The sequence below is a fragment of the Apteryx rowi genome, unplaced genomic scaffold (genome assembly GCF_003343035.1).
Source record: "Apteryx rowi isolate R43461 unplaced genomic scaffold, aptRow1 scaffold_229, whole genome shotgun sequence".
In the NCBI taxonomy this organism is placed as follows: Eukaryota; Metazoa; Chordata; class Aves; order Apterygiformes; family Apterygidae; genus Apteryx; species Apteryx rowi.
Genome location: NW_020448630.1, coordinates 1087667 through 1106854, shown reverse-complemented (window position 1 = coordinate 1106854; position 19188 = coordinate 1087667). Strand labels below are relative to the sequence as shown.

General features: G+C 37.4%; 1 protein-coding gene across 4 annotated transcripts in view; it reads right to left on the bottom strand.

Moving 5' to 3' along the window:
- Window positions 1-19188, bottom strand: part of REV3L (REV3 like, DNA directed polymerase zeta catalytic subunit) — a 123112-nt gene that overhangs the window by 42937 nt on the left and 60987 nt on the right. For 3 of the 4 annotated variants that reach the window (XM_026065528.1, XM_026065529.1, XM_026065531.1), the window contains exons 6-13: window positions 16842-16936; window positions 16098-16202; window positions 15055-15139; window positions 14821-14969; window positions 14391-14519; window positions 11617-11854; window positions 7558-7697; window positions 334-4534 (exon numbers count right to left, since the gene is read on the bottom strand). In XM_026065528.1, the coding sequence (XP_025921313.1) occupies window positions 334-4534; window positions 7558-7697; window positions 11617-11854; window positions 14391-14519; window positions 14821-14969; window positions 15055-15139; window positions 16098-16202; window positions 16842-16936 (5142 nt within the window). Of the gene's footprint in view, window positions 1-333; window positions 4535-7557; window positions 7698-11616; window positions 11855-14390; window positions 14520-14820; window positions 14970-15054; window positions 15140-16097; window positions 16203-16841; window positions 16937-19188 lie in introns of those variants that run through there. The other variant, XM_026065530.1, reaches the window with a different exon arrangement.

Here is a 19188-nt window from a genome sequence, read left to right as displayed (position 1 = left end):
TGCATTGCAGGCAGTCCTCAAGATGATATACAGATAAGAGTCCTGGTAACTAGTTTTCTCGCAGTGCAATTCATGTGGCCAGTATCTTTTTTTTTTTTTAAATAAAGCAAGAAGGCAGACTCCCAGTTATCACAATAGTATCAACCAATAAAAACAACTGTGAATGAAAACGGATGCGTGAAAGTACAGTAATTTTGGACTTCAAATTTATGTGCATGAGACTGAATCTTTCATGCATGTGTGCTACATTATAGCATAAAATTGTTTACAGGAATAAATTAAATTTAATATAATCACAAGCACATGTAGACAGAAATGCCTTTAATATACTACCTTGGCTTTTCTGGAGCATCGGAAGGATTGCTGCAAAATGGTTCCTGATAAACTGTTTCTGCAAGATCATGATCCAGCAAAGTTGCCATGATTTCTTCACGACTGGGTGGGGACATGAGAGGCTTAAGAATGTGAGCAGTACGAGGTGTAAAACTTCCATTCTTCAACTGTGAGGGAGAACTGGTTGATCTTGGTGAACTATCTGGAGTTGGAGTTAATGCTTCGTTATTTCTTGAAACATATAATTCTAAATCCTCAGAAATTGCATCTATAAGTTCACCATCAGGAGAAGACAATATGGATGTAAAAGASGTATTAACTGAATCAAGTGGTTGACAGGGTTCAAAAGTGGTTTCTTTTCTAATGTGGCTTTGAATCCAGTCTGAATTGGTTGGCTGAGGAAGGTTAAGAAATCTCTCTTTATTTACTGTATTTCTATTTAATTTGAATTTTTCATTTAAACAGACCTCTGCCTCTTGTGTACAAGAGGTATCTACAGAGTTTGATCTAGAAGTTGAAGGATGAACATTTTTCCTCCACTGGCTATGGCAGTGGTTCTCATTATTATCCAGTGAGGTTTTCTCAAAAAGCTCAGGGCTCAGAGAACCAGATCTCATCCACTTGCTTGCACTTGAAGCACGCTGCTTTTCTTCTTCAGATTTTTGGTCATTGTGACATAGAAACTCATTTTCTGTTGTTTGCCCAGAACCAAGATCTTGAACTGCGTCACTCAAGAACTTCTGGGGCAAATTTTGATCTGCTGGGACAAACTGGCTTGCAGAATAAAAACTGCAAAATCCAGTTTGCCCTATAGTATTAATATCAAAGTTGTAATTGTGGTCTGGAGACAAGCTATCTTCAAGTGAGTAACAGCTTTCAAAACCGGGGTCTGAAAAAAAAATGGGGCTGTCATCAGACACAGAGTGATCAATATGACCACTCATCTGCTGACTTAAAGACTCCTTTTTGGAAAGTTTTGGTGCTTTTTCTTTAGGTTTTGTATTCCTAGGAGCACGAGATTTCCTTGGTGATGTGACTGATCGTGATCTTTTGATTGCTTTATTCTGTTCAAGAGGGCAAGGTGTGCTCCTACTCAGCTGTGTTTTAACTGATAATGGTTCCTGTGTCACAATTGCATTCTGAGCTTTCTGCTGCCTCTTCTGGAGTAACTCCTTCAGAACAGCTAGGCCAGACTGGCCTTCACTGAAAGCTGATGGGGTCACTATAGTCCTGTTTTTATACTGGGAGATGGGTTTTGGTTGCATGGTTGTTTCCGACAGAGGTCTTTGTTTTACTGTTTCAGGTTTAAAATGTGACATATCCAAAATAAATCCTCTCTGTTTTTGTTCCCAACTTAACTGTTTCACTGGACTCTTCAAAGAGGTTACAAAACAGTTCTTAGGCAACTGAAGTGGCCCAGGGCTTTCCTCAGATGACTTAAGCATAGAAGAATAAGGATCAGAATGCTTGGATGCTTCTGGTAAACACAAAATCTGCTGTTGATTACTGTCTTTACAATGCAAATAGTTAGTGGCATGCAATTGATCCATCTTTGTTGTGTCCAAAGGGTCACGAGTTTCATTTAATTTTTCAACTGGTGGTAAATATTTGTTCTGCAAATTTTTAATCTCGTCCACTTTTGCAGAGGTCTTATCTTTAGACATACGCACATTCTGTGTTACCTGAGTTGAGTGACTGGATGGGTCAAATATATTTTGAATAAGAGCAGAATCCTTCATTCTAAATAAAGCGCTTTGAGTCCTGGGCCTTTGAGAGCTCATTTTTGTTACTTCCCTTCCAGATGCCACAGGAGTAGACGTCAGAGATGAAAGAGGGTCTTCTCGTGGAGTAGATAAGCACTGTATATCTATAGCCTTATCAATTTCCATCAATGAATGAAAACAGCCTGATGAATTACCTTGGGTATCAGGTGCTGGAGGGAGCTGCGCTGATGGTAGATATCCTGTTGAATAACCAGGAAGAGGCCAATCTTTCCGATTATGAAGTGGCTGTGAGGTGCCAGAGTTGTAAGAAATCTCAGGCATATCTTGATGTTTGAGCACAAACTTAACTTCCGCAGCAGAGCGAGTATTTCCTTTTTCATCTTTAAATACCATGCGCTTTCTCGATGACACTTTTTCAGATGTTTTTTGTCTTTGTTTTGTTCTGGGTTTCTTCTTTCCATCATCTGCTGTTTTGTCAGCCTGATTCATCTTTTTCTTTTTCTTGGTAGACACAGTGGGGCTAGCAAATTTCTTTTTACATTTCTTAACCTGAGTTTTTGTTCGACTATTTTTTCCAACATTAGAATTAACAGTCTTGCTGTTGTACGTAGTAGGGCCCTTACTAAGTAAAGCTTCTCTGTCCAGGCTGGTCAAAATTTCCTCAGCTTTTGGATCAGTGGGAGACCAGCAGCGAGGTGGAGATGCATTTACCGGGCTTGTGCTTCTCTCAGAAAGAAAACCTAATTTAGACATAACATCACTATAGTTATAGTCACAGTCTTCAGCTTCAGCATTATATGATGGTGATGGAGGAGAAAGAATTGTATGAGTCCTTTTCCTAAAAGATAAAGTTCTTTTAATATTTTTACTACCTGTTTTTTGTGGTTTTCCAGCTTTTTTCTTGGCTGACTTATGTTTTGCTTTCCTTTTGTGACTTTTCTTTGGTGTTAGTGGATAAATAGGATATTTGGTTGCAGGAGAGTCAGGAACTTTTGGCCAAAAGTCCTTTAAAGGTGCAAGCTTTTTATATAAGTTCATCTTTTCCTCTGTGAGTACTACTCTTTCCTCACTAGAATCTACTTTCCCTAGTTTAACAAGCATATTTTTTCTCCCTCTAAATCTATTGATGATAATATATTTAATAATAACAGGTGGCAATTTTTTAGACAATTTTCTACGTTTTCGAGACTTCTGAGATCCATCCAAACTTTCAATACTTTCTATGGGCTGAGGTAGATTAATTTTTGAGTTGTGTGCGACAAAGCTTGATTCACTGTCTTCAGTCTCATAAGTTACCTTCCGTTTAGTTCGTAGCGTGTATTTATTCCCGCATAACCCAAATGACTGCTCAGTTTCAAGGGATCCATCTCCAAACTGGCAGTCAGTACAATTAGCAGTACTTGTAGGCATTTTGTTTTCAAAAGCCTCAAGAGGAACTTGAACTAAGTCACTAGGTAAAGCACTATCCTTATCAGGAATGTTACTACAAGCATTACCTTGTGTATAGCAGCTTTCCTTCATCGATGCAACATCATTTACACTTGCAGGTTCCTGATGATTTATAAAACTGAGTTTCTTTTTATTCAGCTTCAACCTGGACTGTTTGTTGCCTTGCTGTAATTTATATGTCACGGGAGCTAATTTTTGTGGTCGACTGAGACAATTAGAAAGAACAACACTAGGAAAGAACATATAATGTGCTGCCTGTTGACTGAGGCTTGGTTTTTCTGCCTTATGCTCCTGAAATTCTTCATACCTAATTTTAAGCTTATTAAGGCCACCTTCATCAGTGTTATTTTCAAGTGAATGTACCATAGTTCGACTGCCTCCTGAACAAGACACCAACTCACAGTTTTCTGTAACTGTTGCTGGAAAAAAACTATTTATACTTGCACTGCTGGATTTTTCATTTACTTCAGAGGATATTTTTCCTTTGGAGTGGCTCAAATCAGAAAAGTTAAATGAGTTTTTACTCAACATGCTGTCACCAATGTGGCGGCCCATATGCATAAAAGAGGCATCCTTTTCAACCTTTCTGATGCTAGTATACTTTCTACTAGGTATCTGTCTGCTCACTGATGAAATATCATCTTCATACTCAAAAATATTATTTTCACATGAAGGAACCGGGAGAATATCTTTCTTGTTACTTTCTTTGAGTGAATTTTCTGCATGGGTACTATTGCTGAATGACGTCGGGTACTTTGCTGTGTAAGTGCTTTCCTTTGTAAGAGAATGGACTGAAAGTTCAGGTCTTGCTTCTGTGTTTGGTTGCGAAAGCTCTTCTACTAAGTCTTCATTGTTCAACACGTGGTTAGAAAGGGCACTTGTGTGTTTACACTGAAAAGTAATTTTAGCAGAAGATGGGGGTTCTAGCGTAGCAGCATCTTTGTGAAAGATTGAGGTCTTTACAGACATTTTGCTTGTTGCAATGACGGAGGAGTGAGTTCGAGAACTTTCATTATTCAAGGGATTGTCTGAAATGGAAGACAAGCAATTTTACTCTAGTTTTCCCTTAAAAAATAATCCAAGTCATTAACCATTTTAGTGATATTCTTATGAAGGTCATCCCACACAAAGAAGAAACAAACCTCTCCTAAATTACATTCCATTTATGATCATGACAACTACAAACCCTAAGTACATGAGTTGCCTTATCAAAATCACATCATTAGTCTCAAAGCCATTCTGTCAGTTACTCATAAAGAGTAGACTTGCATACATTTGCCAAAGATTTCATGCTGGCTTTCTGAAAGAAGGCTTCTAAGTTCACTTTTAGATAACCAAATACAAACAGACCAATTTTTAGAAAAAGCTAGTATCCTGCTTTGTCCCTGAGAAGTATGCATACTCACTGGCTCTGGAAAACAAGGAACCTGTTCAGATGACTCCGTTTCTCTATGCAGAAAAGGCACTGCACATAAAGCTAAAGTATGATCTTAAAACAAAACAAGTACTTTGTATTAACTCTCCTGTGTGCTAAGCGTAAGGTAGTTTGCTGCACTTTTAAAGCACAGCAAACCACCACCCATTCAGGTGTTTATGTAAGAAGCTAGCACCATTTAGTTACCATAGCATAAATTCATATCCATGCATTGACATTTCCACATAGATCTGCCAGGAGCATATGCTGTGATAGCTATCTTGTACAGACTCATCACATGATACATGGGATGCTTTCTCCCTTTCATTGATAAGGTCATATTTTCCTCACATTTACTGTAGGGTAAGGGTGTGCACACAGGTGGCAGTTAACAAATTTACAACTGCTCTTCAGTAACCATGTGCTTGTTCATAACCACAATAAACAAGTAATTTGAAGGAGTTTTTTACTCTTCAGAGATCCAGTCACCACAATGTCCTGGCATATAGCAGTTCATTCATGTGTCCATACCTTTAGCTGAAATGTTGAAGGGGGAGAGAAGCTACAAAATGTGATGTGCGAGTTGGAAGCATGTGCTGCACACTGTTGTACTAGATGGGGTATCCTTTAGGCTTTTTTTTCTAACCTAAACCAATTCTGGGATCATCTTAGATTCATATTGCCTTCAGTTTAGCAATTTTTTTACTCCCTGGTGATAAAAATAAAAGAAAGTCTCAATCTTTTCCTAACAATACTTTCTAGTGCACACATGAGGTCAATGAGCTGTGAAACACAACTGGGAGATGCAGCCTATGATTCTTTGAGGGTAGTAGGTGTCCACACAAAGGAGGAAGATTAACCGAAGAGCAAGAAAATGGGAGTTCAATTAAACAACAAGGAACACTTGAAAGACACCTGACTATTCAGATATGAAACCTAGAAAAATACTTAGAGTAAGCAGGTCAGATGTTAGGGACACAGAGATTTGTGTGTGTATGAGCATTTTGGATTTAGATGAACTGGACTGAGATCTACTACTTTTGAATTTACAATATTTCCTATTGTAAGAAGCTGATGTAGTACAAGTTATTTTATGTCTGATTAACTGGACAGTAAAACTTACTTTAAGCTGACATTCTTTTTCTCTTGCATGTGAATATTTCAAACAGTTAAAATATTTTAAAATTTAAACAATAGTCTCATTAGCCAAAAGCACCCATTTTTATATTAAGTTACAAAGTACTGCAAATAAAGAAATTACAACTGTGTATTTCACTAAACCAGATCATGCAAGTAGTACATCAAGTCACGTACCAACCCTACCATTATACCCATAAAAGCAAAGGAAAAAAGCAAACAGTACTATGCTTTAAAAAATGAATGTGAAAGAATGGCTGTGGTTGTCTACATAATAAGACCATACGTCTCACTTTCCCCAGTACAGAATTGCTTATAGATATATTAAGATGTATACATTTATATATTAATATGTGTTCGTTTGTTATTTTTATCAAATAGCTTCAGGAGCTGTTAATTAATACAGAACTTTCGTAAAGGATTACATTCCTACCCATAAGAGCAAATACAATAACAGGAAATTATGTACTTTCAGAACACATATAAGTTTTTACACTATCCAGTTTGTACTACGGATTAAAAAAAAGAAGTTTCTGCACAAAGTGATGTTAACCACAAATTTCAAATTTTAAAGTCAATGAAGTTGGACTAATTTGCTGTTTCAAAAACAAAGAGGAATAATTACTGTTGATTAGACTAAGAACAAAAATGAGCCTAATATTGAGAAAACTCCAGATACAGATAAATGTTTTTTCCCCCCAAGATCCATATATTTTTCACTATTTCTCTCAACAGAATTTTATAAAGGTGAAAATAGGTAGCTTGTATAATTAAACAGATAATATCTATGTATTTGTCTAATCTCAAAGTATGTATTCTATTAACTACAGTTATTTCAAGAGAAGACAACAGGTTATAAAGAGAAGGCAAGAGATACCTCAACAGATTAAATTACTTTTTTAATAGATATTGAATGACAGTTTCTTCTGCATCAGCCTTGCCAYTGCGCAGTTTTAACTCATGCAATCCCAAGATGTGAACATGCAATCCACTGAATGAAGCACATGCTTAAACAAAGGCTCACTGTATTTTTAGCATGGGTGGCAAATACTTGCAAAACAAAATTAATCATCTAGATTTACACAATTAATACATTCACTATTTATAATGAAATCCTAGGAGAATAAATGATCCTACAGAATCATTAATTTCAACACCATATTTGCAATGCAAATATTTTAATACAGTAACAGAAAAATACTTCTGCCATAAAGTTAACTTTACCTTTTTCATAAAAGTAATTAAACAATGCCCTCTTTTGGACTCTTACAATAGGAAAAGCAATTTTGGTAATCTGTAGAGGGCAGGGAAATTAAAATATTGTTGGTTTATATGGAAGATATTTTGGGCCTGCTACTGCAATCTGTTGAGAGCACTTCCTTCCAATTAAGACAGGAATCGAAGATGACGAGCCCTTTCCAAAATTAGTAAATTGATCTGAAAATTAACTGTGACCCAAGTAGTAATTCAACTTCCAAAGCTGTTTTACTATTTACTTACCACCATTTTCATCTGCAGTCCCATCTAACTGAGGTATAGAGAGATTAGTTAGGAGCATATTGTTACCACTCCATTCCATTTCTTCCTCTGAAGATGAATCCTCTTCCGTTGAGCTTCGATGCATATTTTTGCCTGCTGACCTAGAGAAAACAATGGAACTAATTAATGCAGAATACATCTATTGGAAAATACCTATAACCACAGGGAACCTCAAAATCAGAGAGGCCTGGTGCTACATGGTTGTGTAATTTGAGGGAGCAGAGGGGAATCAAAATATTTCTCACTGAGAAGCTCAAAATATTATTCAATGTTGTTATTTTAAGAGGCAAAGGTAGTCTTTTTAAAATTTGTAGATAAGATCAGTAGTATCCAATAGTTTAAGAAGTTAGAAGGTGTTTAGATACTTATTTTTGTTTCAGTTTTACTGAAAATTAATTGCATTGCTTGAGAGTGCTTGAAATTTGATGGCTATGCAACATGCTTTCAATTTAGTTCTTTGAAAATGAATGTTAACTTTTTTTTTTTAAAGGAACCTTTACTGTATTGTAACAATTCTCTCCCAGCAGGCTTAACTAAAATACAATCACAGAAACTGAAGGTTTGTTTCAATCCCTCCTCGATCATTCTGAAGAAGCTCCTATTGCTAACTTCTAAGCCACCCTATGTTAACTGTTTTGCTCTGCCATTTTTACAGCCATAAATCTGCTAAAAGAAACAGAAAAAACTGAAAATTTCATCAAACTTTAAGGTGGCATGGATATATTGGGTGGAGGGGGAGAGGAGAAATAGAAAGGCCTAAATCCCAAGTCTATCCCACAAATTACAACTCTAGAAGCCCTGAGGAATTGGATTTCTTTTTATTTGAAATAAAGTGTGAGGTAAACATGATTCTTCATAGAAACAAACTATTCTGTGGCTCTAAGAGAGAAGTCCAGACAAATATTCAGGAATTTAATATATTTTTTAAAGATACAAAAACCCCTTATCCTAGTAAAGAAATTTTCAAACTGTTGTGTAGTTCGGTGTATCAGTATGTTATTGTGCAGTACCTTAAAAAGTGTAAATACAAAGGATATGAAGTCACAGGAACGAAAAAACAAAAGCCCAGACCTGGAGATCCTACTTTTGAAGAACAAACATCTCTTATCTGTGGAGTTTAACTAGACACGGATTATACGTATCATAACAACACAGACATCTGAATGCTCTCAGCACAGATCCAGCTTGGATCCAGCCATGCTTATTAATTCAGGAACAATAGGCTCAAATATGACTATGTTATTTCCAGCCTAACTCAAGTCTGGAAGCAGCATGGCTTGGAAGTGGGACCTAACTAACAAGCCCAGCTGGGTCCACAGTGGCCACAAGCTAAGTCAGCTTGGTCCTCCCTTTTCTGTATTCCCAAAATACAAAACACGGGGGAGTACTGTGCAAAGACATTCAGGAGTATATGCATATGGATAACAAACTGGGGAGCGGGGAACACTCAATACTCTGGAGGGCAGGGCTGCTGTTCAGAGGGACCTCAACAGCCTGGGGCAGGAGCCTTGTGAACTTCAACAAAGGCAAATCCAAAGTCCTACCTATGGGATGGAATAACCTGATGAACTGGTCCAGGTGGAGGGCTAGTTGGCTAGTAGCTTCGTAGAAAAGCACGCGGGAGCTCTGGTGGGCAACAAGTTGAACCTGAGTCAGCAGCGTGCCCTTGCAGCAAAAAAGGCCAATTGCATCCCAGGCTGTGCTAGCAAGGGTGTAGCCAATTTCAGCAGTTGTGAGGCTTCATCTGGAGTATTGTGTTAGTTTTGGGCTCTCCACTACAAGATATACATTTACGAACTGGAGCAAGTCCAACAGAGTCACCAAGATAACTGAGGGCTGGTGCACATAATGTGTATGGAGAAGCTAAGAGAACTGGGTTTGTTCACTCTTGAGAAGAAGCTAAGGTGAGATCTTACTGCTATTTTCAACTATCCAATATGTAGGAATAAAGAAGACAGAGCCAGCTTTGGAGGTGCATGGTAATGTGAGGAGAGTCAATGGACACAATTTTCAACAGAAGAAACTAGATATAAAGGAAAAATTCTTTGCCACAAAGGTGGTCAAACACTGGAACAGGTGACCCAGAGAACTTGTGGAATCTCTATCCTTGGAGATATTCAAACCTCGACCAGACAAGGCCCTGAGCTATCCAAAAAAGCTGCTTTGACCAGGGCTGCTTTGACCAYTGGACTGGATGACCTGCAGGTGTCTCTTTCACCCTGAATTATACTATGATCCTGAGCATGAAGCAAATCTTTGTCAACTTTGGTAAGCCCAGTAACACTTGCGCTGTCTTTTGCAGAGGGCAGCCTGGACCTCTCTGCACTCAAGCCCATCACTCGAGATTCCAGGAAGACTTGTCTCTAACACAGCATGATACCTCCATATGAGTGATTATTCAAGAACCAATTCAAGCCTAGATGGGCTTTTAGCTCCAGTTCAGTGCAAATCAAACCCCAGATGTTTAATTCAGTCACTACAGCTTATTACTCCAGCACCGTATACTATTTGAGATAATGGAAAGCTAGGAAATTCCCAATAACAAAAAAGTGATAGTATGGATATTGCAGGATGCATTAGGAAGCAATACAAATTGCGAGTCTGAGCAGAATCAGATTGGATCTATTGTCAGTCTCAAACTGGCTCTTTACGCATGAACAGCATTGGGTGGAGGCTAGAAATAACCATGCTCTCTTCTGAAGTTAGTCCAAATTCTGCAGAGATCACAGTGATGCAAAGCTTGTAATTCCCTCCAAACATGAGCTGACTCCATGTGGAAGCACCTGGTATGTACATTCTCCCCAGTGCTTTCTGCCTGTGACAAAATGTAGGCATACATGAGCTAGTTATACCTGAACCAACTCATCATGTCTGATGAGTTTTTAAATTGGATTCTTTATTGCATAAAAACTGTTAACTGCTTCAGGATCTTACTTGACTCCAGAAGTTGCACAGTCATGCTCATGGAGAATTGTGCCTGAACTAATAAATTCTGCAAGATCTAAGTTGGTTCTACACAGAAACTGCCATTAAACTGAAGCTTAATGTTAAGTGTTTTAGATGAAAATTTCCAACTTCTGTAGAAATGGTACAATACTTTCAGAGTACTGTGAGGGGAAAAAATAAAGAAAATCAAAGGTTGGATAGGAAAAGGGTCTTTACAGATTAAGTATTTCTAAGGAGGCCACCTTTCTGTATGGCTTCAGGAAAGAAAAATTCTGAATATTTCTGTGCCTCTCTTCCTTTCTGAATCAAGAGTATATTTACAATGTCTGAAGTAAGGAAAATAAATATGTTATGTGTGTTAAGTTCCTCACATCTCTCAGATGGAATTCTAAATACTGGAAGGTCTGTCCAAAGCATGGGTGACAGGAAACCGAATACGACTTCTTTCAATGCCTCTCAGTGCAGATTTGACAAAAGGTCATTACGACCTGAGAAGGTGTTCCAAGAATCTTAGCCTTAAAATATTCAAGCTGCTGACCTTTAGCAGTCCAGCAGAGTGAGCAGTATTCATGTTTTGATTTAAGCCTTGAGCATGGAGACAAAAGGGTGCAGTTATCAGACTTCTGGGCCAGTCTTCACAAAAATATTTCTTAAACATTCACTTCAGTGAAAATTATAGACACGTGAGATGTACCAGATACATCTTATGTTTGTATCATATCCAAGGTATGACTTTAAAGGCAATTTACAACTAAAATTTTCATATCTGGACTTGTAGAAAAAAAGCTACTCGATTTTTCTCAAACAGCAAACTAGAAGCTTAGGTCTAGTCAAACCTAAACACTTCATCCATATTTGCATGTAATACTGATGATTCACAGCACCAGCTGAACAGCTGTGTTCTATCCCAGATATGCAGGGATTTTTCCAGTGTTTTCAACAGAGATCCCTCTATAGTTCACAGAGATCATAACTCACTTGAAGATGGGGGCAGGGAGGGGGCTGAGGGGAAGGATCTGGCGGGTAAAAAAAAAAAAAAAAAACCACTTTAAAAACAGAAAAACACATATATACCTTCTTTTTGGCCCAGGCTCTTCAATGCTACTGTCCCACCTTTGGGACATTAACAAGCTAAGTTCCATTTCTTCCTTCTCACACTGTGGCTCATTTTCTTCATCATCACTGTTCTGAGAATTTCTACAGCTTCCAAGAGAACGATGGTGAGAGACTGTTCTGTGATGTCCCATCTGATACCCATCATTCTCCAGTCCAGCTAACAGATCAATCAGGGCCTCATCAGCACTACTGTCCGCTGCAGAGAAAGCCCACACAAACAGAATCTGTATTTTGTTTTACTTGTAAATGACTAGTTATAGTCGCTCATTAAACAACTACTCAACATTTTAAAATCTRCTGGTTTGTTACTGTCCAAAGCAAGGTAGGCTCCAGAAACACAGCTCTCTTCATACCTGTCTTATTTTTCCAGTTTTATGATTTATGTTATCTTCTCCAGCTGTTTAACTAGAATCTTGACCACTTGTTTTTTCATTTCCRCCCTCCTGCTCCGAGTTAGCGGAAGCTCTTCTCTCTCTCCACCCTCCTACTACCTCCTCACATTCAGCAATGCCTCACTACTTTCCTCTTTTATTTCAGCACGAGTGCCAATTTCTGAACTATCACTGCTTTCTCTTGCTTTCTCCATTTCAAGGGCTACATTAACCTTGTTGAACACTTCTCTCTATATCACTTTCAGTCACTGCATCTTGTGAAAGATGATGCTGATTTTTACCAACTGGTTCTTCTTTCTTCCTGTCCATTAGTTTAATGCTTTATTTCTTCACCTCCCTTTTCTTGTCACTATAACCTATTCCCTTCCCAAGTTCCTCTAATTTCCACACTGAAAGTTTATCTGATTTCACTCCTCTCTTAAATCCTATTTTTAATTTCCTTTATTTGACCCAAACTGTAAACTGACTCATGCACTTGTCTTCTCAGTCTTCACTCTATTTCTGATCCCTCTATTGAAGTCATAATGATTTCTTGCTCTCTTCCCGCTTACCTGCTCATCATCTGACCTGATTACCAATTTATTATTGCCAGTCTACCAGGCATTTTTGATACTTCTCTCTCTCCTCCTCTTCTGGCTGAAGAACTACAATCTCTACTCTCCTTCCTCAGGAAATATCATATGATTTACAATGATCCTGAGAATCATATAAAGTAAGTCTCAACATCTCTGTGAGGAAGGTATTTTCCATACTTTACAAAAGCTTCACAAGACACCACACCACTCTTCAGAACAGAAACCATCCCCACTGCCAGAGTTCTAAAGTAACCCACGTTCAACTCCACTGTCTCTTATTGTCTTCTTTGTCCTTTGTGAGGTCCATCATTAATCCTCAGCCTTTACTTCCAATTAATATAATCCTTGTTCCTTTTTTCCTTTTGGCCAAAGTACTGCGTCCCATGGCCCCGCTGACACTAGGACCCTACCAAGGCATAGTAAAGACTCATCTATGCCATGAGAAGCTACTAAAAGAGAAAGCACAAAAGACCCCAAGAGGCAGCATGTTACTTATGATCACACAAGACACCAGTAAAAAGTAGCCATCTGATTAAGAAAAACAAACAAACAAACAACCACACACACAATAAATAGTAAAATCTCCATTTGATTTCCTAATCACTGGACAAAATAGCGTCTTTTAACAGTTCTGCTCTGTTCAGTGATTCAAACACAGTAGTAAGACTTATGTATATTTTTTTAACCACTTCTCATCCTCTCAATATAAACTTCTCTCTCCAAAAATTAATGTCTGCATTTGCTAGCTACCACATACCTTYTTTACCTATAGTCCTCTACATCCAAATCCTTGCCTGTAAGACTATCATACCAAAATCTTGTCTACTTTCTGCAAAATAAAACATCACTGGAAAATACTCTTTTAATTTTATTCCATCCATTCCTTCTTTCTATGCAAGAAAAGGAAGCTACCAGAGGACTTTGGCTACCTTTGCCAATAAACATACTCGCACTGTACATGTATCAAAAGCACTGGCAGCTAGGGTTTGTCAGGCTTCCCGCCACCCCCATACAAACTTTCTAGCATCAGTTTGAGAGCACACTAATCTTATACTTTCTTTTATTTACATAATGATGTATATATAGGGATGGCATGAACTATGTTCATTTCACCTTTTCTGAAGTATTTTAACTATTTTCTACCACAAGCAACTTTTCATGCTATCATGTTATTTTATTGTTTTTCTTTTTCTCATGCCATGGTCTTTCGCCCTTGCTTTAATAGTTTCATTCTTCTGGTTTCTTTGCCTTCAACCATTCTTTTGTATTCATACATTTTGGGAAATATTTCTGCTACTGCAATTTGCCTCTCATTATCAGCTTACTATCCCCTGGTATCTCCAGAGAGTTGGACATCTAAAGATAGTCTAAAAGCATGTTCTTTATCACGACTATGAGAAAGACACAGCAACTGCAAGAGCATCATGGATAGGCAGCCAAAATGCTGTTTATTCTGATAGTTTTAGTCCTATAACCCTAGGAGTACAAGGAAGAGCTATACCCAGAAAATATTGCATTGAGCTGACCTGGCAAGATGTACCTGCTTAGTGGATCGGTAAAGCATAGTTGCCTCTACAAACGTACTCTTCTGGTGACATGATTAGAAAATATAAGAGTTTTTTCTCCCACAGGGATGAAGTCTTAGTCTGCTTTACACACCCCCTGAGGTGAAGTACTTATTTTCATGACTGGTAACATAAGTGAACACAAGAGTGTGGAACAGTAAAATAGCCCAGAAGAAAAAACAAATCCCAGTCATACTCACTAAAAACTGTAGTCTGATTCAGTCTTTGAGACAAAGGCTGAAAGCTCTGACTATTCTCCACAATGTTTAAAATTGCTTCTTCATTAATAAGTGCTTCCTCTTCTTTATCAGTATGCATCCTATYAGATTCTTCAAAAGAAGACAGAAAGCAAAAGGATAGAACTTGTAAGAGTCACAGACATCAATACATTATGAAAGCAAGCCACTTAAAAATGGATTTTATTATTCAAGTATGTTTCCATTATTTACTATAGCAATTTTCAAAAGGCTTACTCTAACAACTATGAAAATAAAAGCAGAATAACATTTCAGTGTTAACATTTCATAACTGACAGCCAAATTTTCCTTGGCTTACTTCTGCTAATAGTTTAAACAGCCAAAGCATGACATAGGTTTATGCCTAAACAATTATGCTGTTAAAAATACTCACCTTTATTCATCTTTTTATCTTTATGCACTTCTACGATATTAGCTGGCGTACATGGAAAGGCTTCAGGAGAAAGTACCTCGGAATGTAGTGTTAGCTCAGCAGAGAACTCCTCTGATCCATTACTGTAGTCCACTGATCCTGACAACGTTCTAGTTAATTGAAAACCAATTTTAAAATGCGTATTTAAGGTTAGCACAGAATACTACAGTTTATGGCAAACGGCTAAACACTTACACAGAGAAGTCATTTTGCTTGAGGATTTCTTTAAGTCGCTTCTGAAAAAATTTTTCACTCTCTGTTGCTGGCACAAATCCACGGTCTTTAAAGTTTAAAAAATATTTGTTACTCAGTTTTACTTAAACTACCAACATAAAAAGAGAAAGATACGTATCACAGCCAAAATTACTAATTATATTAACAAATAGTTCAAACTAGAAGTGTCCCTTAATTTTAAGTGCCAAATTTGAGGGCTGATTTTTTCAAGTGTATTTAAAACCTTACAATATTTCACATATTCCTGTTGATATCATTTGCAATTGCAAGTATCAGGAGCATCTCCAAATCACATTGTAATTACATCAAGGTTAGCATCAAGAAAAAGAAAATTCAGTTAGAAAACAATTTTGAAAATTCTGGCTCTGAATAGCATTATGCAGAGACACAGGAAAAGAGCACAGTCAGAATGCAGTCTGCCTTAACCAGGAACCTGTCTCCTCCCTCTTGCAGTCCTCAGGTTTACCTGCCAAATATTGTCCACCTTTTAAAAGGAAGATGGCCTTGGTTCTACAGACAAGAGTCTTGTTCATTACGCAGTCAATTCATAGAGAAGAGTCCTCCCTTTGTAATGAATTTTAAATAAAAATACAGGGATTTGTTCATCTTTTTATAATTTTCACCTAACATCACTTTAGTTAAAATTTCACAGAAATTCAAAGAAATTGGCCTTGTGCATAATCTACCATGAAAAGATTCAGGATAGGGGATTTAATTTTACCAGTGTTTAAACATTTAAATATCTTCCATCATAAAGCATGCAATCTTAATTCTCAGTATCATTCATTCTTCCTATAATGCTTTGCAGCTTGCTGAATCAAGATGTTTTTAGGCAAGGTTTTATGTTCTTAAATTTGCAATACACATACTGGGCAATCAGTAAGCTTAGAACTGCAAAATAATACATTTAAAAAGCCCTGAAACTTGACACATCAGTTTCAATTTTGTCTCCTGCTTGCTTTTTGTTCAAAGCTTTTGATAAACAACTGCACAATATTTTTTACCTTGTGAATCAGGTGGCTTAATCTGAGAAGATTCAGCTTTCTCTCTCCGTCGTTGCTTTTCATCTTCCCATATAGCTTGCAAACCAGGGTTCCTGCCAATCTGGGCTGAAATATGCAATAATACATGAAGAGAAGTTTGTCATTTTGACAAAATGTGTACTTTACAAACCCCCCCCCCCCCAAAAAAAACCTGACACACTTTTTCATCTAACACCTTTTGTAACTCTAACTTCTTATTTTTATTGCAATTCTTGCCTTACTTGAGGATTCAGTGTTATATAAAAGTTCTGGTGCAAGTCTCCTATTTTTTTTTTGCATCTTTGGCTTTTGCTGGTTTTCTCATGAAGTGTGTGCATATGCATACACACACACACTTACATAAATAAATAAATAAATATTAAAGTGGAATGAGTGCCAAAAGAAGCCAAAGTTATCTCAAAGATCAGTAAGCAACAACTCATTATGCCGATATTTCACTTACTCTTCTTATAGGTCTAAAGCCTTCTGTTATGCATTAACAAGAATCTTTTTCTATTGCTCTGATAACAGGCTATTCTCATAATCTGGTTTCTTCCAGTGTTCATGTAATTCATTTTTGTATTTTATAACTTTGTAGATTAATAGATCGTTTCAACACTGAAATCTGGACTGACGCTTTACTAAGTTGAGCTGTTAAAAAAAATGTATATAACAACACAGTCCCTGTCCTAAAATGTTTTACATGGGAAATTATCAACACTTTACCTTCAATATCCAGTTGATTTAAAATATCAGCAGCTACCGCATCCACCTCCAATTCACAGGTACTCTGTGGCTCAACATCCTTCAATATTAGAGAGCTATGACAACATAAATACCATAAGTTAATGTTACCATTATGTTCCTTTTGAAACATGCATATCATCACTCTTTTCTAATTGGACTAGCATCTAAAATACATTGCGAGAAGGGGGAATATTACATTAATTCAGAATTACCAGTTCTCACGATTACCTACAAGTTCTTAAATTAATGGCCATATTCAAGTCTAATTAAATGAGAAATTTGTATCTCTGATTTAAAGGGACTGGGCTTTTGTAGGGAGAAGAGGACGAAATGGTAAATAACTCTAAATACTATGGTAATTATAATAATAAACTCCTCCTCAAATACAATACGAAATGTTCCACAGATCTTTCCACCAACAGGACCATCTGCATTCATATAATTTAGCATCAARAAAAACTAGCAGCATGGATTTTCCTTCTTCATTCACAGTTCCAAACAATGCAAAATAGTTAAAACTTCCTACTAAGAAAAGTGAAGCAAAAAATGTTTTATTTTTCAGAAACTACACTTTTGGGAGGGCAGAGAGGAAAGTGGGGAAGGGTCTGGTGAATATAAACATGCTATTAGCATCCCAAACACAATAGCAGAACTAAGGGTAACTGGCTTGGCAAAGTCTTCACATATTAGAAACAGATTCAAGCTTATTGCATGATGATCTGGTCAACTTTCTGCTGTCTCTTTTCTGTAACAGAGCTGCTAAGATCAGCGGCCCGTCCCCCTGTCGCTGTCAGCAAACTACTTTTAAGGAGTCCATGGAGGAAGCTAAGAAACAGAAGTCCTCTCTCAGGTTTAAGCAGAAGTCTGTTTCCCCTTGAACATTTTTAGGGAAACACTGAAAATTTCCTCACAGCTTCCCAGAGTTAAAGTACACTAGTCCTGAGGACCCTCTGTCTAGGTCAAATATCTGCTGACTTACAACACCTGCTTGTATGAAGTTCCCTGACAGACACACACACGAGTGAAGAACTCATCCTGTCAAAGCTGCTGGATAGCAGCGACAGGCCCAGGTGACTCCTGTTTATTTTTAGGTAGGTTTTGTAGGTTCTAGTCTGATAACGCTGGCAAGTATTGTACCTAAAAGCCTTAAATCAAGGATTCCTTGGCACTAATGGCTTTGGACATTTGCCCACTTCATAACAGAATCACTCTAAACTAGATTAAAAGAAAAAAAAAATCAGCCCCTGGCTTAGTACAGTAAGCTAATTATAGCAGCAAGTTAATAATTCAGAGACTTGCCAGGAGCAAGACAGGACACGGCTGGGGTAAATGCTCTTCTGGAGAAGCAGTACAGTAGTAAAGTGCAAGCGAATACTGAACAGTGAGTTCAGTTACCAAGAGACCTTGGCATAGTTCTCAAATGCTTATTGAAATAAGGAACCACTACCGCCATTTACTCATCCAAAATGCTGCTTACGTTACATACATAACTTTTGAATAATATCTTGCATATCACATCCCGGGCATCCAGCATTGAACTTGTATGATACAGCAAGTGGTTTTCCAAAGTCAAGAAATACCAAATCAGTGGCACTGGCTTGGTCAAACCAGAGATTTTTGTGTCACTTGCAGCAAGGAATTGGCAGATGCATATTAGAATCTTTCTCTAAAACTGATTCTGGATATACACAAGCCAGGATAATGGGTCTAAACAGACATCCTCACCACTAATAACACTACAATATACTATAAATACTATAATATAATAATGCAATTATCTAGTTAATACAACTATATAGCAGCCCTACAATTTTTGTGTTCTCAAACAACATTTGACTGTGTTGTCTCCTTTTGCTTTTTCTTCAAAGACCAGCCAACAACCTAAGAAGTATATGAGGAAAAGATTGGGAGCAATTCATCAGATATCCAAACTTGATACAAAGGAAGAACAAAGACTTTAAAATTTCGGTACCGACAGGTAGAAAAAAAATGAAACATTGCTGAGAGTAGCAGTCAAATGGTGAAATACAGTAAGTAAAAGTTTAGTATTAAACAATTCACAGTGCATTCAAGCATCTCAGCTTGAACTCCAGAAGACTGGACAATAAAGTGCAGGGACTACAGAATAAATTTTAAAGGAAATAAAGTAGGAAGGTAATCTGAAAGTGGGATAAACTGCAGTATGGGTTTGATATAGAATCTGTGTAGATTTGGAATAAAGTCAAGTTCAGAAAGGAAGAGTTTAGTTTTGTTGCTTTGCAGTGACACGTAGCTCCTACAGCACATGGAAGACAGTCGTGCTAGAACACTTTTAATAAAATAATTC